Source organism: Arvicanthis niloticus, chromosome 16, assembly GCF_011762505.2.
Source record: "Arvicanthis niloticus isolate mArvNil1 chromosome 16, mArvNil1.pat.X, whole genome shotgun sequence".
NCBI classification, from domain to species: domain Eukaryota; kingdom Metazoa; phylum Chordata; class Mammalia; order Rodentia; family Muridae; genus Arvicanthis; species Arvicanthis niloticus.
This window is the reverse complement of record NC_047673.1, coordinates 6,271,946-6,298,066: the sequence shown is the minus strand read 5'-3', so window position 1 is coordinate 6,298,066 and position 26,121 is coordinate 6,271,946. Positions and strand designations below refer to the sequence as shown.

Genomic DNA, 26,121 nt, shown 5'->3' with positions numbered 1-26,121 from the left:
GAGCCCTGGCGCGCTTTCTCTTTGGCACGTCAGCGAGTTCGGACCTCAGGCCAGGGCCACTAGAGTTCGGGGTCCCTGGAGGCCGGGGTCCGCGTCCCCTGGCATCCTGGGCGGGTGACCGAGAAGCGCAGGGGCCACCTCCTCCGCGGCTATGCGGAAGCCGGATGGGAAGATCGTGCTGCTGGGGGACATGAACGTGGGTAAGACGTCGCTGCTGCAGCGCTACATGGAGCGTCGCTTCCCGGACACGGTCAGCACCGTGGGCGGCGCCTTCTACCTGAAGCAGTGGCGCTCCTTCAACATCTCCATATGGGACACTGCAGGTGAGGGCGGCGCCGCCGAGACAGCCCGTCTACGGGGCTCCGCGGGGTCAAGGAGTCGTCTGTGGGCAGACGCAGGGTCTCCACCTTGGGCTGTGACATTCATTGCCTCTCTGTCCCCACTTGCCTTGCTTTGCCGATTGAGAAAATCTTCAGTACAGCAGCACTCTGTGCGTCTTCGCGAAGATCCAGGTTACCCTGGGAGAGATCCCCGATCAGTACGACTCACGCGAATTAGGTGCTTTAGTGTCCCCCTCAGGGTGCCCTCCTTTGGCAGCCTTGAGAGTTGAGCAGCGCTGCTATTATCGACTATTATGCTATTATGGACGAGGAAACTGAGGCAGAGAGCATTGGATCACTCTGTTGGATGTAAGGCGACTGGGAAGTAGAGTTGGAATCGCCTGGCCTCTCCGACTCACGGTTATTTACCCAGTGCTGGGTCTTGGCTGGTGCGCAAGTCACATGGGTGGAATAGCTTCCTGTACTGGCATTTTTAAGATAGGTAGTGAATTATTTTTAGTGCGTGTACAACTTCGTCTTGGACTTTCCCCGATTAGTTTGTTTCTGTGTTCTCCCTTTTCCATGATAAAGAAATAAGATACTTTAGGTGAAACAAACAAACCCGGAAATAGTATGGTAGAGTTTCAGGGAGAGAGGTTCCCAATGTCTGCAACTCCCAAGTTCTGACTTTTTATGTTGTTTAGAGTGATGTACTCAAAAGTCTCGCTCCTGATCCCTTGTCTTGGGCATATCAGTCTGTTGGGTATGTAATACATTCTGATTTACACCGAGTTAGTGAAGGTCTCTGGAGTTTCCTCACTCCTTTGTCTTCCTGATTCCTTACTTAGCCACCGTGGGAAATGGACTGATTCTCACTTCCTCCGTCTTTCCTGTGATTCTGGTCTTTACTCTGGGTTGCAGGCAAAGCAACCACTTTTCTCAGGCTGTCCACCTGCCTCCCACTGAGCACCCATAAATGCAATCTCCCAGAGTCAAGACTAGTCAGACCCTGGACTCCTTTCTCGGCCTTGGACGGAGCTCTTTGCTTGGTTTAACAGGCTTGCCTGCTGCTGAGGTTTATAAGGGGGAGAAAACAGAACTGTCAGTTCTCTCCACGTCTCTCAATGTTTCTGGAACAGCGATAGATCTGTGGCCAAAGCACAGGGTTCCTGTGTCCCTGCGGGGCATGAAGTAGCAGTTTCAATTTGATGGGTGGAGCCACTTTCTTCATCAAGGCTGAGGATGTGATGAATCCGGAATCTTGGTCACCAGAGGATTTTGTAACACTGCTGATGTGCTGTCCTGAGAGCTTTTTGGTTCCCTTCACGGGGGTGGGAGCAGCTCAAGTCATTTCCCGGCCTCTTGCCTGCTTCTGTGTTCCTGGAACTCAGTGTGAAGTGTGAAGACAGACCAGAGCTGTGCCGGGTGGCCAGGCTCCTTCTCCACATTCCTGATGTCTGAGTACACATGCTCAGGGCAACAAGGTACAGAGTCAACAGTGGTCCATGTCACCAGCTTTGTGCCTGCTTTGGTGGTGACTTCTGGGCTGCCAGTCACCCGGAGGGAGCAGAGAAGAGGGGTTGATATTGTTCAGGATTCTGTGTGGAGTATCTATCCTAAAGGGTTTCCTTTCCCACCTTGTGTACTGTTTAAAATTCCTGCTCATTCCCCAACTGACCTTAAGCACAGCAGACCAAAATTAGCTTGCCATGACAGGCAGGTGGCAGGGGGTGGCAGGAACACACCTGTGAGGGCCTTAGGACATGCAGTAGTCACAGCCACAGCACTTGGTTAGTTTTCATTTGACTCTTGACAAAGTCAAAGCCCAATGCTTAGCACCTGGAGCGTGCTGGGTGTGGCTGGGGGGAGGGGTGGAAGGAGGTGCTTGCTGGCTCAAAAGGCATCTTATCTATAACTCTCTGTGCAGTAGCCCAGTGGGTACAGACCCTGTCTGTCTGGGTACAGGCATGCCCCCCACCCCATTATGCTGTGGTTACCCGCACCCCTTTCTAAAGTGCTCTGTTAGAGAGAGGGGCACAGTCATGGATGATCAGAGCTGCCGATGGGATGGTGATGTTACCTGCTATTAGCAGATAGATACCAAGTGTCATCCACGTACTAAGTTCTGCTTCCGGCCCAGATCTGTGCACAGCAGTGGACGGAACAGGTTAAACAACTGCCTTTTCAGGGCACTCAGCTGTGCCTCCTTGCAAAGATTGTCCCATCTGGGCTTGTTGACTGTTTACATGCCCTCATACAGGGTGAGGGGTGGGTTGTGGGACCCTTAGTGATTATGCAGCTGCTTCCTGCCACCTGTTGTTTGAACTGGCTTTAACTGTATGTGGCCTCCTGATAGGCAAGGGGAGACTAAGAGGAGGTCTACATAGATGTAGGTAACACTCACCTGAAGCTCTGTAAGGAAGGCCAATAACCTCATTGGTTGCCCAGAGTGAACTTTGATGAAATCCTGCCTTGGTTTGTCCTTGGGACCTTAGGGGGACGAAGGGATTTAGTAGTAACAGGCAACTCGGTTGCTGGTCTTTGAGCTTCGGGTTCCAGAAGAGGGGAATTGCAAGGCACAAGATGTGTTTCTCACCGATCTCAGATCTGTGTTGAAGACAATACAGCAAGATGAGAAAGTGACCTGTGGACCGGATTGCCATTCCTCATGTGTTGTCCTAACCCTTTCTGGCTGCAGCCTCTAAGTTACCCGCTCTCCCCACCTCCTTCTTGGTGCAGGACCCTTGCAGATAGATGAGCTTGGGAAAGCATCTCAAAGCCCCAGCTCAGACCCAGGTCCTGGTCCCCATCCATGCTCAGCCAGCTCCCTCGCATGGTGGTGGTGGTGCTGCTGCTGGGATTTGGGGATCCTGGAATAGAGCAAAGGGCTTTTGCTTGTGGGAAGACCAGTGGGATGCAGGTGTGCGGCAGTGAAAGAGCATCTCCCTCCCTTGAACCTTGGATTGAGGGTCCGGTCTTCCAGGAGAACTCCTGGTTCTGAGGTTGGCAGTCTTCGTTTTATACACTCCGTCTTCTATCTTTGTAAGATTTCTTAGGTGGGCTGTGGACAGGGATAGAAGGTCCCTGCTCATCAGCTTCCGCACCCCCGGGGCAGGCTTCTTGTTGTATTTCCCTCTTTGTTACAGGGTGAGGTCTGGCATCTGCTGTCATAGGTACTTTGGAATCTCCCAGACATTGGGCTGTGTGGGCACCTTTTGTGTCTCAGTAAAGGCTATTTTGAAGGGCAAAGTGATTTCCTCAGAGCCTGAGGCTTTTGTAACTTAAAAGTTCCATAACTGCTGGGCAGGGCATCCTGACTTGGAGACTCAGACGGCTTTGTGACTAGTCTTTGTTCACAGGCTTTCTCTCTCATCCAGTAAATATGCACAGAAATGGAGGCCACAGGTTACAGGAAGCTAGGAGAAGTCGGATGCGTTTGCTTTTTTGAAATTTAGAGGTGCATTTACCACACACATTTTGTGGAATGCTCAAAGACTATTAGAATTTTTTTTTAAAAAAAAAAAACTTTATTATACACATGCTTTTTTTCCCTTTGTGTGTGTGTGCACACATGTGTGTAGACAGGCACATACATGTCACAATGTCATATGCAGGTCAGAGGACAGTTTTGTGGAGTTGTTTTTCTCCTTCCACCGTGCCCTCTGGGAGCACAGATTGCCAGCCTTGCAAACCACTGAGCCATCTTGCCAGCCCCAGATTGTTAGAATTTTACTGAAACTCTTGAGCTTGGAAACTTTCTAAGTGGAACATTTTCTTGAAAAACTAGTGGCCTAAGCAGAATTAAATTATCAAGTATAAAATGCAGCTCCTCTGAGTGTGTTATGTAATAGAGAGCAGAGTCACAGTGTCACCGCGTCACAAAGAGTGTGGCACACACCAAGAACATGCCGTGCCCACAGAGCTCAGAAGAGGCTGTTGGGGCTGGAGTTCCAGACCCTTGTGAGTCGCCACATGGGTGGCAGGAATTGAATACAAGTCGTATGGAGGAGCAGTTCAGTGCTTTTAACCTCTGATCCCCTTCCTTATTTAGCTTTAAAAATGTTTAACCTTATCATTTATGTTCACAGACATAAACAGCCTCTTGTGCAAGTAGCTTCCACCGATGAGAAGTGAATGGCCTTGGGTGAATAAGGTGGAGGTCTGTGATGACCGGGGTGTGTGTGCGTGCACATTTTAGCTCCTGCCAGCATCTGGGATCCTTTGCCTTCCTCCCTACAATCTTTCAAGGCTGACACAACATAACATCCCTCTCAGGGTGGGGGGCACCTCTCCCTTAGAGTGTGCTCTCAACACCCACCCTCCTTGCCTTTCAAAGGCCCCAGCAAACTGCAGCAGGATTCTTATTTACCTGGAGTTCACATACTGAGGAAGTGGCTGAGGTGGAATCAGTTTGGGGAACTGCCCCAGGGTTTGTGGACTGAATCACCATGCCCTGCTATGCTCTTCCCAGAGTGACATCATTCTGAAGAGAGTGGAAGGAAGAGCTGCTCCGCATGTGTGTCCATGACCCCTATGCTAGCGCACACACCACACTGTGTAATGTGCGTCTCACATATGGGAGCCAGCGGGGCACTGCAGTGTACTAAGGTGGTAAATTAAAAACCACTCCACACAACTTACCACACAACTAACTGGAGGAATGTGTCAAATACCTCAGTACTCTTCTCTCATTGTATGCCCTTCCCAATCACGCTCATTCTGAGTGGCTGAAGTCTTCAGTGCCATGCAGTTCATGGCCGTGGGCAGGCTACCTCCTCATGCTCTAGAGGTCCCCAACCTGACTGAAGACTGTGCCCTGCACTGAGGCCAGCCCAGCAGCCAACTCCTGGTTCATGCAGTCCTGGAGACAGAGGCACATTTTCTTAGTCCTGTGCCGAAGTTCAGGACATGCTGCTTGTAAGGACCTGGATTGGCAAGCTGATCCTGGCGAGGCAGGAAATGCTGTGTCACCGCACACATCCAGGCCTGTCCCAGAGACAGAAGGTCACGGTGTGGAGGGCGTGATGTGCCTCAGTAAAACAGCAGCTGGAGGACTTTGTAACTGCTCGGGAGGCCACCGGTTCATAGCTTTCCTGGAATGACTGTTTTACTTCCTAGACACAGACAGGGAGCTGCTTGTCCCTCACAGCTGCACATGGACTCTGTGCTGAACTCTGAGGACAGAGCTTGAGGGTAGCCCAGGCTTCATTGCTAAGTGGGAACCAGAAGAGCTGACAGCTTTTCTCTAAGAAAGATTCCATTCAAGATAATGCTAGGAGTGCGCACCACAGCAACAAGGCAAGAAAAAAAAAAGCCATTAACTCTGGAAAGGAAGACATGAAATGGTCTTAGTCTGCAGACACCATGCGTGTGTGTACAAAGAAAAGTCTAATGGCTACAAAAACCCGTTAGAGCTGTCAGGCACACAGTAAAGTTTCACGACACCAAACAGAATGTAAGGAGGACACCACCCCTCCAGGGTGCAGCTGAGGAGAAGGTTTTTTATTGCAGACGTGAAGGAGAGTACAGCCAGAGGCATCTGGAAGAGTCCAGAGCAGGAAGAGAAGGTTGTGGACAGTACAGTGAACTGGGCTAGGGGAGGAGGGAGAGTGGGGGGGGGAGGGAGAGTGGGGGGTGGGGAGCAGGCAAGGGAGAGGGAGAAGAGGACTGGGGAGAGGGAAAAGGGGAGGGGGAGGGGGAGGGGGAGGGGGAGAGGGAGAGGGAGAGGGAGAGGGAGAGGGAGAGGGAGAGGGAGAGGGAGAGGGAGAGGGAGAGCAAAGAAAGCATATGGCCTAAAGGGTGGGGTTACTGGAAATGAGAACCCTGGGAAAGGGAAGCTGGAACTGGAGAGGTTAGGTTAGGGGCCAGGCAGTGGTGGCGCACGCCTTTAATCCCAGCACTTGGGAGGCAGAGGCAGGTGGATTTCTGAGTTCGAGGCCAGCCTGGTCTACAGAGTGAGTTCCAGGACAGCCAGGGCTATACAGAGAAACCCTGTATTGAAAAAAAAAACAGGACTGGAGAGATGGCTCGGTGGTTTAGAGCACTGACTGCTCTTCTAGAGGTCCTGAGTTCAATTCCCAGCACCCACATGGTGGCTCACAACCATCTGTAATGGGATCTGATGTCCTTTTCTGGTGTGCATGAAGACAGCTACAGTGTACTCACATACATGAAATAAATAAATCTTTAAAAAGAAAAGAAAAAGAAAAGAAGAGAAGAGCTTCGGGGAGCCAGAGGTGCTGAGTGAGCCTGGAGTCTAGTATTTGCCCTGGCGAGCTAACCAGCACCATTCTTAGCCATTTGTCCCCAGTTTGTTTTGGACCTGACATAAAAGTTAGTGATATTTCCATACGCCAACAATGAACTATGTGAAAAAGAAGTTAAGAAAGTGGTTGTTTCTTAGAATAGCATCAACAATAAACCAAATATTGGCAACAGATTTAATTAAGAGCTGTGATGTGAAACTGAAATATTTCTGACAGAAACTGCAGAAGCTGGGGCTGGAGAGATGGCTCAGTGGTTAAGAGCACTGACTGCTCTTCTAGAGGTCATGAGTTCAATTCCCAGCAACCACATGGTGGCTCACAACCATCTGTAATGGGATCTGATGTCCTTTTCTGGCGTGTCTGAAGACAGCTACAGTGTACTCACACAAAATTAATAAATCACTTAAAAAAAAAAGAAACTGTTGAAGTTAGGAATGCAGGACGGGGCTCAGGTGTCTGCATGGTGAGATGACTGCTGAATACTATACTAAAAATGATCTACAGATTTTCTTTTTTTTTTTTTCACAAAAATAGAACAAAATCCCCCCTTTCCCCCGAGTTTCTGTAGAACTCCGATGATCAGAATAGTCAAAGCGATCAGACCAAGAAGAACAGTGCTGGGGACTTCGCACCAGTCCACTTCAAAACATACCACAATCAGGAACAAACAATCAGGAACACAAATCAGTGTGCTTAAACACAGGCACACTGAGCATGGCAGGGAGCCCAGGATAAACTCACGCTTTGGTGGCCAGCTGATATTTAACGGAAGGCCAGGACATAATGGGAAACGGGCAGATTCTTCTTTAGTGATGTTGAGAAAGCCGCTGTCCCTGCGCAGAAATAGGAAACTGGACACTTCTCAAGCCTCCTACAAAAGTGCGTAGACACAGGACCCAGAACTGAGAGGAGGACATAGGAAAAGCCACTCCTGACTGTTCTGGGGACTTGTGTTTTTACTTTTTTTGTGGTCCTCAAGCAAAACCAGGCAGGGACTACAGAGATGCCTCTGTAGGTAAGGATGCTTGCTTTACATGTGTGAGGAGCTAGTTTGGAACCTTTGTGCACCCCTGTGCTCACATGTAACCCTGTGCTGGGGTAAAAGTAAGGGTGGAGGTGGAGACAGGGCTGCTGGGGTTCAGCCTGGCTGGAAACCAGTAAACTTCAGCTCCAGTGAGAGACCCTGTCTCAAAGCCATGGAGATCAATGGAGGGAGATGTCTGTGATCCTTCTCCAAGTGCTGCCCAGGCAAGGGTGCACTGACCACCCCCAACGCTCAACACAAATGCAAAAATCGGAAAATGGCATTACAAGTTCCTTGCATAGGGAGCACTTTGCTATCCGGAGGCCGAGGCCGCGGTGTGCTGGGTGTGCACTGACCACAGTTCCAGACTGTTTGCTCTTTTTTTATCTTTCCATCTAGCAGAACTGGTGACCTGTTGCTCGCTTGGCAAGCCACATTTTCTACAGAGATTGCAAAACACATTCCAAATTTAATTAATTTCAAATCTGATTAACTCGGGTTAGCCGTAGTGATACCATTTTTATGAACATGCCTCTTACATTCAGAGACTGGAACTTTTGTTGGCCTCACAACCTGGTTAACAATAGCTCTGGTTGGCCTGGAACTCACTGTGTAGACCAGGCTGGTCTACAAATTCCCGGAGATCCATCTGTCTCTGCCTCGTGAATGCTGGCATTAAAGGTGTGCGCCACCACAGCCCCGCCCACCCTATGCACAGCCCCGCCTACCCCATGGACTTAACTTGCCTTTAGGGGGACAGTATAACAGCCAACCTTACCTGTCTTGGATTTCCCACAGAATCTTAATTTTTTTGTTGTTGTTGTTGTTTGTTTTTTCGAGACAGGGTTTCTCTGTGTAGTCCTAGCTGTCCTGGAACTTACTCTGTAGACCAGGCTGGCCTCGAACTCAGAAATCCGCCTGCCTCTGCCTCCCAGGTGCTGGGATTAAAGGCGTGGGCCACTACCGCCCGGCAGAATCTTAATTTTTAAGGCCTAAACTAATGCACAGCTAGCTCTTAAGTTATATACTCTTCCATGCTCCTGGTCTGGAGTAAAGAATGGGCGCGTGCGTGTGCGTGTGTGCGCGCGCGCGCATGCGCTGTGGTGATAACTTGTTGAAGCACCCATCGGGTTTTAAAGCAACCTCATATAACAAATATCTGACGTAAATGTTGAGAGCAACGGATCAACTTGGAAACAGTATTTTTTGCATTACTGCTTGTTATATGGTCAGCTGGGGTCGATAACTTAACCCCTTGTAAAACACTGGTAAAGATTTCTGTAAAGTATCTCTCATTTCTTTCCCATGTGATGCTTTCTTAAAAAAAAAACAAATGAACAAACAAAAATCAAATGTTATTAATTGAAATAAAATTACCTCCTCTCCCCTCCCTGTCCTCTCTCTAGTTGCTCCCAGCCACCCTCCCTCAAACCCCTCCCATGTCCCCCTCTCCCACATAGTCTCTTTGTCTTTTATTATGTTTGTTACACATATGTGCATGTGTATGCACAAATATATATGTAAATACAAGCTGCTGGTTCTGTTTTGTTGTCTGTGTGTCTATGGTTTCCAGGCTAACCATTCTGCACTGGACAACCAAGGGAGCTCACTCTTTTCCCAGCAGTCCCAGTTGCCTGTAGCTCTTTATCCAGTGGTCTGTATGCCCCTGGGAAAGTTTCCCCCTTCAGTGCTAACATGCTCTGTCTTGTTTATGCAGCCGATTCTAGGACAGGCTGTCTCACGGCAGACTTCCTGGTATTCTGGCTCTTAGAAGAATTCTGTCCTCTCTTCTGTGAGCCCCTCTAGCTGTTGATGCTGGATTGTGATGTAGGTGCATTTGCTGGGGGTCAGCTACCCATGATTCATTGACCTCTGTCCAGCTGTAGTCCTCTGGGATGCTTTGTTTGCTATAAAGAGAGGTGTTTTTAAGGGAGAGGTTGTAGTTACACTCATAGGTGGGTATAAGGATAAACTTTAGAATGTAGCAAGGAATTCTGCTGTTCTAGCAAAGGGTTGCTAATAGATTATTCTCTAAGGCCCATGACCGAGCGAACCCTGGGAAGTTGCCTTGGTTTCTAATACCAGGCATGATTTTCCTCCTGTTAAGTCCAGTTAGACAGCTGTTGGTTACGACTGACATGTACCGGCTCTTGTACCTTTAAATCTACCTCACCGTGCTGCTAATTGTCACGGTTCACAGGTGTTGCAGCTGGAAAGTGCTGTTAACTGCCTTCCCTTGGTGGCAGCTTGCATAGTATTTTCTGAAGCTACAGAAGCTGGAATACAGGAAAGAGGCTTTCAGGTCAGATCCAGTTTGAATCCTCAAAGTCCTGTGTCCTAAGTGTCTTCAGCAGCAGGAGTCGATTCTCAACCCCTGACAGGTAACCGAGGGCTACAGCGAAACTCTGTAGTATTTTCCGAATCCCTCTGGCTACCCTGATCAATCATTTGAAAGGAGGTTTCCTACCCCTGGCACTGCAGTTTTTGTTAGCTAATGATTCTTGTGAAGAGTTTTATCAGCCCAAGCAGATGAACTTCCTCTTATATGTCTATACATCTCTCACATATGTATATATGTGTATATATGTATGTGTGTATATACATATATACATATGTGTATATGTGTATTTGTATTATACACACATATACATATGCTTACTTGTATTATATATAATTTTAGGTAAATATAAAAATAATATGATGCAATGAACGTTTTCTGTGCTGTTCAATAAACACAGAACAAAGTCCTTCATTAGGGACAGATGGGATACAGGGAGAGAAGTGAAAATTCAACCTTAGGCTCACTCTCAGTCAAACTAATCCACTGGGGAGTGCTGAGTTCTTACTCGTTAGCCAGACTGCAATGCATGCTGGGTTTCTGAAGTTATCATCATCAGCCAGAGTGTGCTGGTTCCTGATTGGTCAACCTGACATAAGCTGGAGTCATCTGGGCAGGGAGTCTTGATTGAGAAAATGCCATCAGATTAGCCTGCAGGCAAGTCTGTGGGGGCAATTTCCTGGTTAATGATTGGTGCAGGTGAGACTAGACCACTGGGGGGTGGACTCCCTGGTTCAGGTGATCCTGAGCTGTATAAAAAAGCAAGCCGAACAAGCCATGAGGAGAGAGCCAGTAAGCAGTGCTCCTCTGTGGTCTCTGAGACCTTGCCTTTAGTCTCTGTCCTGCCTTGCCTTCATGATGAACTGTCTGTATGCAGTCAGGTGAATTTAACTCTTTCTTCCCTAAGTACCTTTTGGACCTGGTATTTATCATGAATGCAAACTAAGAGCAGAGGGGAGAAGGATCACACCATCTGTCTTAGGGTTTCATTGCTCTGAAGAGATACCATGACCAAGGCAACTTTTATAGAGGACAACATTTAATTGAGGCTGGCTTATGGTTTAAGAGGTTCAGTTCATTATCACCATGACGGAAAGCATGGCAGCATCCAGGTAGACAGGGCTCTGGAGAAGGAGCTGAGAGTTCTACATCTTAATCCGAAGGCAGTCAGAAGGAGGCTCTCTTCTGAACTGGGCAGAGCTTGAGCATAGGAAATCTCAGCCTGCTCACACAGTGACCCACTTCCTCCAACAAGACCACACCTCCTAATAGCACCACTTCCCATGGGCCAAGGGTTTTTTAAACCACTACACCATCCAATTTTCCTGGGGTTAGTAGCTGTTGGTTTTACGTATGTTACAGAGTTTGAAAATTGTGGTATAACATACCCCAATTTCCCATTTTAATCTGTGGAGTGTGTGCAAATAAATTTGTGGTTTCCCAAGCATCACCTGCTCCAGATTCTCCCTCTGAAGCTGGAGGATGAATCAAGGGCCTCGAGCTGGCACAGGAGGGCAGGCACTGTCTACGAAGCTCACCCTTCAGACTCCTTGCCCTCTGGAAAATTTCAGTCTTCTGAAAATGTACTTCTCCTTGCTGGCTCCTGTCTCTCCAGCCCCTGACATGCAGTCTATCCTCTACCACAATGAATCTGAATTTTAAGTATTTATTTAAAAAATTTACTTCTGCATACATTCCAATGTTATATTTTTAACATGATAATCAGTTCTTATAAAATACTCAAATACTTAGTGGATGTGCTTTGCAGGGGGCTTGCCGGAGCACAGCCCTCCCACCACTTAAGTGACAGGTGATTGAATGCTTGAACCTCTGTCAAGTTCTCTTTCCCAAGAAAGGGTTGAATAGGTTGCCCCAGGGATGGTACTGATGGGAAAATGCTTGCATATTTCTCAGAGGGCTTTGTAAGCTGCAGAAGGGAGTTCTCCCAGTCAGCAAAGGCCTGAGCATTCTGGGATGTCTGCAGAGTGATGTGCGCCTATTAGAAGCTCTTCTGAATAGTGCATTTCAAGAAAACCCCTTCTAGACTCTTCTTAATGTGGTTCATTCTTGTGGTCCAGTCTTGGCTTTGAAGCAAGTTAAAACTTGTTTGAAGCTGACTTTAGCTTCCTGCTTTAATAAGTAGACTTTGGAAGAGATTGGATTTTTATTTGTTAATCTCCTTTGAGAATCAGTGGCCAGGAGGCCACACGGTGCTCGTTGAAGGAAAAGGGGATCTGGAGGGCGGCTCTGTGCGGGCTTTTGTCTCCCAGCTCAGTGTGTTATGTAAGTGTATTTTTCCTGGATGTTAAAGAATCTCCCTTTTCTTTGCATTATTCAGTGTTACTGGGTTACCCTCAGTACATTCTTGCTTGAACACACATGGTTCAGGTGACACTGATGAGCTGGTGACAATATGCTAGTGTGTTTCACTGTGAAGCACAACCTGCCTCCGGGATCGTGATCAGGGTGTTTAGAAGAGGCTTCACTTCCACACATGCTGGCTTTGGGTGACTGACACTGGGCATCTCAGAGTGATTCAGTTTAGCTGTTCCCACAGAGTGGTAAACTCAGTCCTGTGAGTTGGGTTCACATTTTGTCTCCAGTGTATACTGCGTTATGCCTTGTCTCTTGTCTTGTTCACCTGCGTTTCTGTGCATGTCTGTGGGAGGAAGCTATAGCTAGTGGGGGCGTCCACATTTTTCATTCTTAAACTTCTCTGGTTTTGTGGGTTTGCCTGATCCGTTATTTCTTGAAATTGTGACAGACTAACTGTTGCTAGAGGTAACAGAAAAGAAGTGGCCAGCTAGCTCCCGGCTTAGTTGCCAAGACCCCACACTCATGCTGGCTACCAGCAGGCCACCTGGCCCCAGCAGAGTGTTCTCATCTCCGAAGGCTCTCTGGCGGGCCGGAGCTCCAGAGTTCCCCTCGCAACCATGCTAGCCCCACGCCACGATCGTCCAGCCCGAGATCACCACCACACCCATCACCCAGTAAATCAAATCTCTTAATGCTTATAGTTAACCAATGGATTTATATATCAATAAAATCTCTATACACAAAATGCCCACACAATTGACTTGTTATCCCAATTATCCTAACCTTTCGATATGCTTAACTACCTGAGACTACTACTAAAGGCACGAGTTTCACGTCTGCTTTCATTTTGCCTTTTTTCTCCTCTTCCTCCTGCTTTTTCCTCTCTGCCACCCTTAGCTCGGCCTCCCTTTCCCTGTCCAATCACAAACCTCCTGCTGCAAAAAGAAAGGACAGGGAAATTTCTGACACAACCAACATTCTTTTATCATTTTTAAATGTGTGTGTGTGTTATATGGTTGTGTGAGGTTGAAGTGGGGTGTCTTCCCCAGCTATTACCTTAGATTTTGAGGCAGGGTCTCTCACTGAACCTGGGGCTCACCAGTTTAGCTAGATGGACTGGCCAGAGAGCTCCAGGGATCGGCCTGTCTTCCTTCTAGGTGACAGGGTCATAGAAGCACATCGCCATACCTTGCTTTGTCATCTGGGTTCTAGGTCATCGGAACTAAGGTCTTCCTGCTTGTGGGCAAGCGCTTCACTGACAGAACCTCTCCTGAGGCAGCCTTCTTTTTCCTGACATCTGTTTCCTCAACATTTCAGAGTAGGACCCGTTTCACATGGTAGGAGGATCAGGGACCTGAACTCTGACTGTAACCTACTGTCTATATGGTGTGGCTCCTGTGACAGTGGCTTTTGTGACCATAGCCTGGCACTGTTTCATGTGCTTTAAAGCCCTAGGTTCTGTGGTGGCCACCCCGAGGTTTACTATTCAGTGCAGGTCACCTGCCCCCTCACATGCCTCAGGGCAGCTTCTGTCCCTACCATGCAGCTAGGGAGGCTTGCTTTGACCTATAGGTCAGTAGTCTCTTGCACAGCTGTTCAGGGTTAGACCTCTTCTTCCTTGTATTTGTCAAGAGTGATAAAGAATTGGACTTGGCTCTTCATTTCTTGGGAAGTCAGAAGGGAGGGCAAAGGTCGTTCCTTCTAGTGGCCTTGGATTGATTGGGTTTAAGGTTGAGAAACAAAGTCAGATGCTGATGTCTCTGGAAATCTCTGTGCTTGGGTAAGTCCTGTGCTCAGGAAGTGAGTGGCTTTGCTGACTTGGTTCAGGGGTAGCATTTGGGTTTGGTGACGCAAGTCCAGTGTCATGTGATTCATTCTTACCAACTTCTCCTCGTTCATCGACGTTTGTGATTGGCTTGTCTTGATTTTGAAGGTGGGACGAGGGATGGCTGGGTTGGGAGGAAGGAACACCCCCTTGCCCGTCTGACCCTTGTACATCGTGGGGACACGGAGGAAAAGGAAGTGTGGCTGTCGATCCGTTCATGGTTTCTGATTTCCTAATGAGGGTGAAGGGTGGCGGCCTCCAGTCTAGGCCTGAATAACCCCAGGGCTGCTTTAGAGAGTTTCACACAGTCTGTCGCTTACCACAATAGAAACTTATTCTCTTGAAATTCTGGGGTTGGATGTCTGAAGTCCAGGTGCCAGTGGCTGGCTTCACCACAGAGCAAAAACCAAATGTCTCCCTCCTCTGGGGGATCTCCACAGTCCTGTCCCCTAGACCTTGCTATTCCTCTGTGTGTCTGGCCCTCTTCTTCTTGCATGGCCATGGCTCACAACCTGTTGGGCATTGAGTGCTGTCCAGTGTAACGTGATCTTAGCTAATCGGCTCCCTCAGAGAAGGTCACAGACACAGGGTGGGGATGAGGACGAGAGTTATCTTTTAGGGGCATAGCTGAATCCACATTAGCAACTGTAGTGTAAATTTACCTATTTTTGGACATGAGTGATGTTGCTCTGGCCTTCTGCTCACCTTTCAAGAAGAAAGTGAAAGTCAGGACTCTGTGTCAGGCTTCTGAGAAGCCACAGTGTCGGAGGTGCCACTTCCCATCTGGGGCTGAGAACAGTGTGGTCAGATGGTCAGACACCCACTTGACCTGCTCTGGTACCCACCAGAATGCCTGTGCCCAGGGCATGGGGTGGGACTTCCTGGTTGTCCCTGGAGTCTTACTAGTTGTCCATGATGAGTGGAAGGAAGGGATGGGAGTCTGGGACAGGCAGAACAGTTAGATTCCAGGGAACTGAGATTGCTGGTACCTGTGGTCCGGCTTGTGATCAAGAAGTAGGCAAAGATACAGGCTTGATTGGCACCTGACTGTGAGGGTCAGGAGGACTGAAGATGCTGGTGCTGTTTTCTCCTTCCCAGTCTCCTTCCTGCGATGATGGACCATGCCCTGGTCCTGGGAACTGGGCGCCACACCGAGGGTGGACAGGTGCATGTGGCCTCTGCCTCAGAGAATTTAAGTCCACCTGTGCTGCTTAAACACAGCCAGGGTTATGTGTGAACTGAATAGTGGAGGTGTCACATGGAGTAAAATTCACTCAGGTTTAGAAGCAGTGGCCCAGACAAAGGACACGCTCTCAGTAGCTTTCTGTGGACTGTGTATTGAAGTGAAGATATAAGCTGTGTTGGCCAAATAAAATACAAAATGTAAGATAAACACTGCCTTTCGCTTTTCTAGTGTGTACACACACACACACACACACACACACACGTGTTTTATGTGTGTTTGTATGTGTGCGTGTGCATGTGTGTGCATTGCATATGTGTATGTAGGCCAGAGGTCACCCTCAGGTGCCCTTCCTCATGACGGGGTTCACGTTGTTTTGAGATGGGGCTCTCACTGACCTGGGACTTGCTGAGTTGGCTAGGCTGCCGGCAAGCTCCAAAGTCTTCCTGCCTTCCCCAGTACACCATGGCTTTCTACCTGAGTTCTGGGATCAGACTCAGGCCTCATGTTTGCACAGTAAGCACTTGGCTGGCTGAGCCATCCCCAGATCTACACGTTTAAACCCAAGTGTGGCAATCAGCAACTGTCATATGGGGTTGGGCGTAGCTTTGTTGTTGTTGGATGGTGCTGGGCATCCAGTAGTGAAAAACAACAGGAACCATTTAAAAACCGTTCATAGCGTCGCTTCCCATGGTCAACCACAGTGTGCAGGAAGGAATGGGCAAGTGTTAATTATTCAGGTTGAAGTGGTCAGAGGAGCCTGGAGATCTGACCAAGAGACGGCTGAGAGCATCTTGAGACAGGCATGATTTCAGGAACAGATGGCTGGAGCAGGTCCTGCTGGGGACGTGGAGGGTAAGGCTGTAAAGGGGCAATGGGATGGGGGTGGGGAGTGGGGGTAGGATGTGGGGGGGTTAGGCTACAAGGGAGTAGTGGGGGAAGTTCTGGCTAGGCTGAAAAGGGAGAATGGGAGAGGCATTGGATACCACGTGAGAGATGCAGCCATTAGCCTTGGAGTCGGGGTTCATGGGGTAACACAGGGTCAGTACATAGGTGTTTGAGTGAGTTGACTGTGTTAAGTGTTATATCCCCATGGGCATCAGGTCTGGGCTTTGGGACTCAGAGGCTGATGCTGAAAGTGAGCTGCTCACCTGGAAAGGCCCTCTGTGTAGATAGAAAGCAATGGGTTGAGGCCTGGAGCTAGGGCTGCCTCCTAGCCTGGGAACCTGCTGGTCTGGTTCTGGTGCAGATGGCCCAGAGGGCTGGTTTTTGATGATTTTCTGGTGTCGGGCAGGCAGTGCTGAGACAGGGCCACTTGTGTGACTTACATCCAGACTTCTCTGGATTCAGATTTATATGCTCAGACAGGGGGCCATGGACCTGCCTATGTCTGCCTGACACTTCAGGGATCTGACACCCAGCCCCAGCTGAAAGCCACCTCCCAGATGACAGCACGGCGAGAAAGCTGGGATTCCTGCTGCCGGTGACTTGGAGAGTGTTGGATTCTGGAGACAACTGTGACAGAGACCACAGATGAGTAGAATCAAGCTGCAGGCTCTTTCCTCTCACCTGCAGAGGCTGGTGGACCGAACAAAGTCTAGTGACCAGCCTTCCTAATGCCATGACCCTTTAACACAGTTCCTCATGTTGCGGTGACCCACGACCATAAAATCATCTTTGTGGCTATTTTATGACTGTAATGTTGTTACTGCTATGAATCATAATGTACATATCTGTGTTTTCCAGTGGTCTTAGATGACCTCCATGAAAGGGCCACTTGACTTGCAAAGGAATTGTAACCCACAGGTTGAGAACCGCTGGTGTAGAGGTTTCTTCTCCAGTGGCTGGGTCACTCCAGTCTTTGTCTCCAGGGTCACGGGATCTCCTCTTCTGTGTGTGTTTTCTGTGGACACTTGTAATAGGATTTAGGGCCCCTGGGATAATTCAGAAAGCTTTCTGGACCCTAACTTTATTTCCCAATAGGACTCTATACATGGGTGCTGGGGATGAGGGTGGAGAAGTGTCTTTGGATTTACAATGTAGAAAACTCCCTTTCTTGGACATATCCTTAAAGGATAAGAAAGGAGGACGAAGTCACTTAAAACCCCAGCAAACAGCTCAGACTTTAGATTCCTTGTTGTAGTTCCACCACCCCAAGCCCCTTCAGCCGTGAAGTGTGCTCCCAGGCTTGAGGCTGGCTGCTGATCCTGGGAGCCCTGCCTTTCCTTTCTGGGCCCTCATGTTGAACTCTGAAGGCAGAACCAGTGCTGGACAGCTGCCAGGCTCTGTGGCTCCTCATACTTTGAGCTGCTGAGGGGAGTCTGTGTGTGCTGCAGGGGATTTCCACCATTGGATTTTTAGTAGAAACCACCAGCTAGGTCAGCAGGTCAGGAAGAGACTGCCAATGCGGAAGTGGTCAGTGTGTGTGTGGGGTTGATTCTAGTCACTAGTGTATTGCTGTGAAGGGACACAATGACCAAGGAAACTCTTATGAAAGGAAGCATTTAGCTGGGGCTTGCTTACAGCTCCAGAGGTTTAGTCTGTTAGCATTATGGTGGTGAGGGCACACAGGCATTCATGGCGTTGCAGAGGTGATATCAGATGGGCTGCCCTACCTCAGGCTGTATATACAGAGTGTGGAGATATTGCATCCTGACCCACAGGGAGAGAAAGAGAGACCACTGGACTGGTGGCGGCTTTTGAAACATCAAAGCTCACCTTCCAGGAGCACACTTCCTCCAAGTAGACCACAACTTCTAATTCTTTTAATCCTTCTAATTCTTTCAAACAGCTACACTCCCTGGTGACTAAGTATTTATGTATATGAGCTTATGGGGGAGCTTTTCTCATTCAAACCATCACAGGGCAGAGCGATACTTCTAATGTTTGAAAGTGCACACCATTGTGGGGCATCAGATCAGGCATATTCAGGTCTAGTCACCCTGGAAACTGCAGCTCTCTGAGGCTGTGCCTCTGTGTGACTTTGATGGGTGTCTAGAGATGATGTACCAGAAAGTCGGGCCGCTGAGACCACTTAAACTTCATGGGGAACCTCACAGTTAATGCGCCCTTCTTCTGAGGTACAGTTCTTACAAAGCCAAAACATTAGTAGTATTAGGGCCTCCCCTCAGGGAGTAGCTCAGGGTGAGATCCAAGGAGGATACCCAGATTTCTGCCTGGGTTCTGGGAACTAGAAGGTCCCAGCTCATCTTAGACACTGTCAGAGGAATAGCCAGAAGTCATTGGACCAGTCTCTGGCCTGTGGCCTGTCTGAGGTGGCTTGTGCCATGACCTATTGCAAAGGATGTCATCAGTGGTACTATTTGTTTGTTTTTAGAGACAAGATCTCTTTGCATAGTCCTGGCTGTCCTGAGCTCACTATGTAGACCAGGCTGGCCTTGAGCTCACAGAGACCCACAGAAGTGCTGAAGTGCTTGGGGATCCTCCTGCATGCTGAGATTCACGGTGTGCACTATCACATCTTCAGTATTGTCCCTGAGAGAAGCCCTGGTGCATGGAAGAGTCTCTGATAAAGCCTGTTGGTGGCACTCACCCTTCCTAATGTTGTTACATTGTGGTGACCCCCAACTATAAAATTGCTTTCGTTGCTACCTCGTATCTGTTATTTATTTATTTATTTATTTATTTGAGACAGGGTTTCTCTGTGTAGCCCTGGCTGTCCTAGAACTCACTCTGTAGACCAGGCTGGCCTCGAACTCAGAAATCTGCCTGCCTCTGCCTCCCAAGTGCTGGGATTAAAGGGGTGTGCCACCACTGCCTGGCAATTCGTATCTGTAATTTTGCTACTGTTATGAATCACAGGGTAAGTATCTGTGCTCTCTGATGGTCTTGGAGACCCCTGTGAAAGGGCTGTTCAGTCTCAAGGGTGTTGACACCCACAGGTTGAGGACCAACTGACCCAGGGAGGCATGTGGCCCCTTTTTCTTTGTTGCATGAAGATTTCATTATTTGGTTTTCCAAACATTCCTGGAGAGCTGTGACTTCCACAGAGCATCCCAGCATCCAATACTTTAAAAACATGCAGATGACATGCTCTAGCTCTTGTGTGCTGAAGGACGTCTACGTCTGGCTGTAAATGTTGTTTAAAATTCATTGGGCTTCTTGAAGTGGAACTCAGATAACCTTTCTAGGAACACTTGTGGGTTGAACTTGAAAACACTGGGGTAATCATAATTTCATGAAAAAAAAAAAAAAAAAAAAAAAAGTAAGTATACAGGAAGGCACGTCACAGCTCGGCCCAGGCAGAGTCTCCAAGGCTGGGCTCTGGCTCTGACCTTTGTCCTTGTCCCCACCTCTGCTTCTCTGGCTCTTTGGCTTATTCTTGTTTACACCATTACAGGGATTCTGCCAGCTCCCAGCTGATAGACTGTGGGGCTGCAAGTGGCAGAGCACACTTGACATAAGTCCCCTTTTCTCTGGGCTTGCCCAGAGCTTATAGAAGTGATCTGGGTCTCAACGTTTCAGCAGCTACTTTAAAAAAAAAAATGTGTAAGCCAGGCAGTGGTGGCACACGCCTTTAATTCCAGCACTTGGGAGGCAGAGGTAGACGGATTTCTGAGTTCAAGGCCAGCCTGGTCTACAGAGTGAGTTCCAGGACAGCCAGGGCTACACAGAGAAATCCTATCTCAAAAAAAAAATGTGTTTATTTTCTCTGGTTCTGGGTAACTCAGACAAGTACCTCAATTCTGGCTGCACATTGTATCTATCTCCTGATCCATGTGGATCTAGGGTCAGAGCGTTGGCATTTTTGAAGGTGCCACCTTCCTGTGCCCCACTCACTGAGAGTATGTGGGCAGGGTTGTGAGTGATTTCTGAAGGACAAACAAACACATTCAGTGATATGGAACACAGAAGTAAAAATCACAGATGTTTGGACTCAAAGACTGTTTGACAGTGGGGACTGGGGAGTGTGGTAGAGTGTTTTCAGAGCCCTGGAGCTGACCTGGGTGACTGTAGGGCATTTCCCCAGGTTTGCCTCTGGACCTTTTTAACCCTTTTTAAAACTCTGAATCGGAGAAGCACCAGGATTGGGGAGAAAGCCATTCTCAAGAACTAGGGAGATACAGGGCATGGGTCAGCTGCCCAGGTGATCGGCCAGCCTCAGAGACCGTTTGCAGATGTGTATCTGAGAGAGTAGAGCCTGAGTGTGGCCCTCGGAGAGGGGTGAGGGGGAGTAGTCAAACTCACAATTTATTGATCACAAGCTAGGTACAGTGCTAAGCTGTTTACCAGGACAACTTCATTCTATTTTCTCAACCACCCCTTGACAGGTGCTACCACATTTCAGCAGCGGGGAAACTTACACTCAGTTCTGAGAGGCTTGCCCAGCTCACAAGGACTTCTGAGTAAATTTTGAAATCCCTGGGAAGTAGTCAGATGTTGGTCGCCAATGCCAGTGTTCAGGGAGGAGGCTGTAACACACTGCCTGTGGTGTTAGCTCAGTTTTCAAGGAAGCCAAGCTGCTTGGCCAAGGACCCAGGAATCCAGTGGGAAGGAGGCAGGGTGGGGAGGATGAGATGCCTTACCAGGGGTGGGGATGGGGGGTTGGGGGGAAGGGCCTTGGGACTCAAGCCTGCCTGACTATGTACAAGTTCCAGGACACAGATGAGAAATGTTATGTATGATGAAAGCAGAGAGAGTTTGGAAAAGCCAGTAAGATAGAAAGACACCTTGCCATCCAGTTTCTCTGCCTTGTCTCAGTGCCTGGGTCTCCTGCATGGTGTTTGTTTCCTTCATCTGGGGCCAGCTTGAAATGGATGCTGCCCATATCTATGCCACCTGGGTGTCCTGTTAGCCACCAGGAGAGCTAGAGATCTGAGCGTGAGACTAGCCTGGAAGTTCTTCATCTGGTTTGCTGATGTCATTAGTGGCTGGTCATGAGCCTGGTTGATCGGCCCTCTCCCTGCTGCATATGGAGGTCTCTGTCTCATGTCTCCCACTTCCTTTAGTGTTTGCAATCTTTATTTTATATAACTACTATTTACTTTTCAAAAGGCAAATCCTACATTTTGCAGGACAGGGTCTTGCTGTGTAGCCTAGGTTAGGCTATAACTGGCAAACAGCCTGTTCCAGTTCTCCAAGTGCTGGACTGCAGGCATGTGGTGCCACTTCAGGCTTCCAGTCAGGCAGATTTATCTGGGACAGAAGCTATTTGGGGCGTGGGTGTTAATACAATTCTTTCTTTGTCCTTAGTGAACTATGTTACACAGACTTGAGAAAATTCCTTCACGGCTTGTGGAATGTCCTCTCTCTTGTGTCCTTGTGGCTGTGCTCCTGTGGAATCTGTGATTAAATGGATAACATTCTAGCTGTTGGAAATCTCATGATCCTGGAAAGTTGTGTTGAGAGATGCCTGGTGCGTGTGGTGTGTGTGTTTGCATATGTGTTACATGTATGTTCATGTGCATGGATATGTGTGTGTTTGGGTGTATTGTATGTATACATGCATGTGTGTGGACGTTTATGTGCATGTGTATGCATGTGTGTGTGCATGCCTGTTTGGGTATGTTCGTGTGTGTTGGGGGCCATTTTTCTTTTGTAAGCAAAGGTCTGTCTTGTCAGTGTCGCTGACTCTGTGGTGGGGCAGTAGCCACATATTTGGAGGATAGCACTGCTTGGCTGGGCATCAGTACCCTGTCAAAACACAGCCATTTCAGAATGGTTAGAGATGGAGTGCGCTTTTTTGCCACCTGGCTGAAAATTGTGGTGGAAAGTGTCCAGGGACTCCCTCATTTCCTATTCCATGGACCCCTCGACTCAAACACGGTGTAAACCCTCCAACATTGTCTTAGGTAGGGTCTTACTGCTGTGAACAGACACCATGACCAAGGCAATTCTTATAAAGGACAACATTTGACTGGGGCTGGCTTACAGGTTCAGAAGTTCAATCCATGAGCATCAAGAAGGGGGAACATGGCAGCATCCAGGCCTGGTGCAGGAGGAGCTGAGAGTTCTACATCTTCATCTGAAGGCTGCTAGGGAAAGACTGACTTCCAGGTAGCTAGAGTGAAAGTCTTAGGCTCACACCCACAGTGACACACCTACTCCAACAAGGCCACACCTTCTAATAGTGCCACTCCCTGGGGCAGTTGTATACAAGTCATCACAGACGTCTCTGTGGGAGGAGCCTCACCTTTACTCAGATAATAGATTAAAGGGCATTAGCTAGAAACAAAGGCCGGCAGCTACTCTGAAATACCTTGTTTGGAGCTGTTTACAGATTATTATTGACCTTGGCAAAGTAGTGTTGGGAGGCAGAGGCAGCTGGATCTCTGTGGGTTCAAAGGCAGCCTGGTCTACATAGCAAGTTTCAGGCCAGCCCAGTGATAGAAACTGGGTGAGACCCTATCTAACAAACAAACAAACAAACAAACAAACAACAACAACAAGCCCCATACAATTGATATGTGTTTTTACTGGTATATATTTTGCTATCAACATGGTAAATGTCTTAGTCCCTTTCCCTGGGGTAGACACTGGGGTAGTTCCTGGGGTAGACACCCTGACAAAAGCAACGTAAGGGAGAAGGGTTTTATTTCAGCTCACTGCTCAAGGGTGCAGTCCCTCATGGTGAGCAGTCAGGGCAGCAGGAAGTAGCTGGTCACATGATATCCACAGTAACAGAGAGTGATGAAGGCTTGCTGCCGCTCACCTTCCTCTCTCCATTATACAGTGCAGGGTCCCAGCCAGGGAAGGAGGCCACAGTGGATGGTCATCCCACCCAAGCTAAACCACAGGGGTGCTCAGAGGTCCATCTCCTGGTGATTCTAGATTCTGTCAAGTTGACAGCACAAACCCCACTGCAATGAGATCCAACCACAGGTTGGAATAGCTACTGTGGCTTTGAAGTGGTTACACTGTGATTTTTGCAGGGCCTGTGCATTGTGGTAAGGGCTCTTTGGGAGCATTGCTGCAGCTTGCTGCTGGTCCTTGTGGCAGTGAGGAACACAGCACCATGTGTAGTGGCTCTCCCTGTCCTGCCATCGCTGTTTTCTGAGCATGTCCCCATGTCACACGGCACAGATGCTGCAGATGTGAGAACACTCCTGAGCCATGGACGGTTGGGATTCTCACCCAATGAATACAAACCATCGCATTTCCTCAGAGTCTGATCTGACTGGGACATCGCAGAGTGTAACACAGACTATTGCTTTTAGAGACCCACTGTGGGGCTGCAGCTCAGTGGTGGGTGCTTGCTTCCCTCACATCTATAAGACCCTGAGCCCACTCCCAGTATTACACATACACACATGCACCCCAAATCAAGACCCAGGTGGGTAGCATTGTTTTAATATTTTAAATAAAATTTTATGTGCATAGTTGTTTTGCCTGCATGTATGTCTGCACCACTTGTGTGCCTGGTACCTGCAGGGGACAAAAGAGGGCACTGGATCCCCTGGAACTGGAGTATATGTGATTAGGAGCCATCATGAGGGTGCTGTGAATTGAACCCAGGTCTGGAAGAGCAGCCAGTGTTTTTGCCACTGAGGCACCTTTCAAGTCCTGGTAGCCTTGTGTTTTAAGCACGGTGTATTTGTGTGTGTGTGTGGTGGGGAGTTGTGAGCGTGTGTAGGTCCATGTTTCATGCTTACACAGGGGCTAGAATAAGACATCCAGTATTTTACTCTATGACTGTTCATCTTAGACCCCCGAGATGGGGCTTTCACTGAGTCTGGAGCTAGGACAGTGGCTAGCAAGCCCCAGCAATTCTCTAGTCTTTCTCCCCACTTCAGGGCTAGGGTTATGGGTATGTCTGGGCTATGTCTTTTTTGGTTTTTTTGTCTGTTTGTTTGTTTGTTTGTTTTGTTTTTGAGACAAGGTCTCAATATGTAACCCCTGCTCTCCTGGAACTCTCAGAGATCTGCCCTATTCTGACCCCCAAGTGCTCCTGAGGATCAAAGATATGTACCACCATTCCTGACCATAGATGTCTTTTTACACGTGTGTAGGGATTTGAATTCTTGTCTTCAAAACATCTTATTTTTTGTTTTTTTTTTTTAAAGATTTATTTATTTTATGTATATGAGTACATCATTACTTTCTTAAGACACATCAAAAGAGGACATCAGATCCCATTACAGATGGTCGTGAGCCACCATGTGGTTGCTGGGAATTGAACTCAGGACCTCTGGAAGAGCAGTCGGTGCTCTTAACCACTGAGCCATCTCTCCAGCCCAGCATCTTGTTTTAAAGTGAGAAAAACACAACCCCTCTCTGATTAGGAGGCACCTGTGTGTCCTTTGTCCTGAATACTAACAATGGCGTATGGTTTGGTGTGAGAACTGCTTCTGGTGCCTGGGGTGGAAAGGCCAGATTTAATTGCATACAGGGCCCTGCTCAATCACCTGGGCCAGCTTTATGTAGGCATTGGTGTCTCAGTCTTCTACCCTGGAGTCCTAAATTTTCTGAGGGCAGGGTGGAGACCCTGACCATAGTTTGGTGGTGGTGTATCCTGAGGTGAACAATCTCTCTCTCTTTTTTTCCTGCCAGGTCGGGAACAGTTCCATGGTCTGGGCTCCATGTACTGCCGGGGAGCGGCCGCTATCATCCTTACCTATGATGTGAATCATCCACAGAGCCTGTTTGAGCTGGAGGACAGATTCCTGGGTCTGACAGAAACAGCCAACAATGACTGCCTGTTTGCCATTGTGGGAAACAAAGTGGACCTGACCACAGAGGGTGGGGAGAAGGAAGGACAGGCCTCTGGGAAGGCGGGCAGCTGTGTCTCCTCTAAGGTACCTAAGCAGGTGCATCCAGAGGATGCAATGGCCCTTTACAAGAAGATCCTGAAGTACAAGATGCTGGATGAGAGGGAGATGCCAGCTGCTGAGCAGATGTGCTTCGAGACCAGTGCCAAGACGGGGCACAATGTGGATCTCCTCTTTGAAACCTTGTTTGACCTGGTGGTACCTATGATCACACGGCAGAGGGCTGAGGAGTCATCTCAGATTGTGGATATAGCCAGCTACAAAACACCCAAACAGACTAGGTCTGGGTGCTGTGCCTAACGGCAGGAGATCTATCTTGTCATCTGGTGTGTGTGGGAGCCACTGGGCTAAGAAGTCTCACACAACACTATGTACTGAGGACAGTGGGCGGAATGACCACCAGCCGTTAATCCAGGCTAGAGTGCCTAGCAACCTCTGGACATCTGGAGGTGGCACTCAAACCCACCCTCTGTGGAGCTAGCCTGGTGCCACCTCATCTTCTGGCCTATGCATCTCTCATGAAGATACTGTCATGGAGCCTGCAGTCTGAAGACCTGCCTTGGACTGGCCTTGACTTTAGCAGTCACTGCATCCTACATTGTGTCTATTCTCAGAGGCCTATGTCCACTGTGATTCATATATGATCTTCCTGTTTGACACCTGTACCTTGATGTGTTATGATGATGATTCTCCACGTTTAATTTATATAAAATCGGGAATGGCTGTTTTTATACTGGGTGAAGCCACATGGGCTATACATTATTAAAAATGATTTGGGGGGAAAGCCTTGTTCTTGGGAATGTTTGACTTTATTTGAGCCACAGGAGATTCCTTAGTTCCAGGAGGGGTGGTGGGGGTGGGTAGAGGTTGGGGTAGGGGTGGTTACCATGAACCTGTCATTAAATGTGACAGCGAGTCTCTCTTCTTGAAGTTTCGTTCAGTCCTTACCAATTCCAGGATATTTGGATGAATCTTAGCAAGTTGTCTGGATGGCCTGAACTGTACTGGTGGCTACACTCAGCTTTGATCCTGATCTGATCTGAGTGCCCCCCCCCCCATTCCAAATCAAAACCCCTTTGTGGTTTTCCTGTGGGTGGTGAGGTAGTCGCTCTGCAAGAAGC

The 26,121-nt window shown here is 48.5% G+C and overlaps 1 protein-coding gene and 1 long non-coding RNA gene across 2 annotated transcripts; both read left to right on the top strand.

The window, feature by feature from the left end:
* Window positions 1-25,784, top strand: Rab20 (RAB20, member RAS oncogene family). The gene is made up of 2 exons (XM_034520403.2): window positions 1-323; window positions 24,783-25,784. The coding sequence occupies exons 1-2, from the start codon at window positions 152-154 to the stop codon at window positions 25,298-25,300; spliced, it is 690 nt and encodes a 229-aa protein (XP_034376294.1). The 5' UTR covers window positions 1-151; the 3' UTR covers window positions 25,301-25,784.
* Window positions 9,998-17,867, top strand: LOC143434638 (uncharacterized). Its single transcript, XR_013104257.1, has 2 exons — window positions 9,998-16,127; window positions 16,623-17,867. It is a non-coding gene; the product is annotated as an uncharacterized LOC143434638 (long non-coding RNA).
* Window positions 25,785-26,121: the final 337 nt, after the last annotated feature.

Bases quoted from the DNA above. Each gene is read 5' to 3' on its own strand.
- Rab20 (XM_034520403.2), top strand. From the start codon at position 152: ATGCGGAAGCCGGATGGGAAGATCGTGCTGCTGGGGGACATGAACGTG. The intron at 324-24,782 runs GTGAGGGCGGCG...TTTTCCTGCCAG, and splicing joins CTCCATATGGGACACTGCAG to GTCGGGAACAGTTCCATGGT.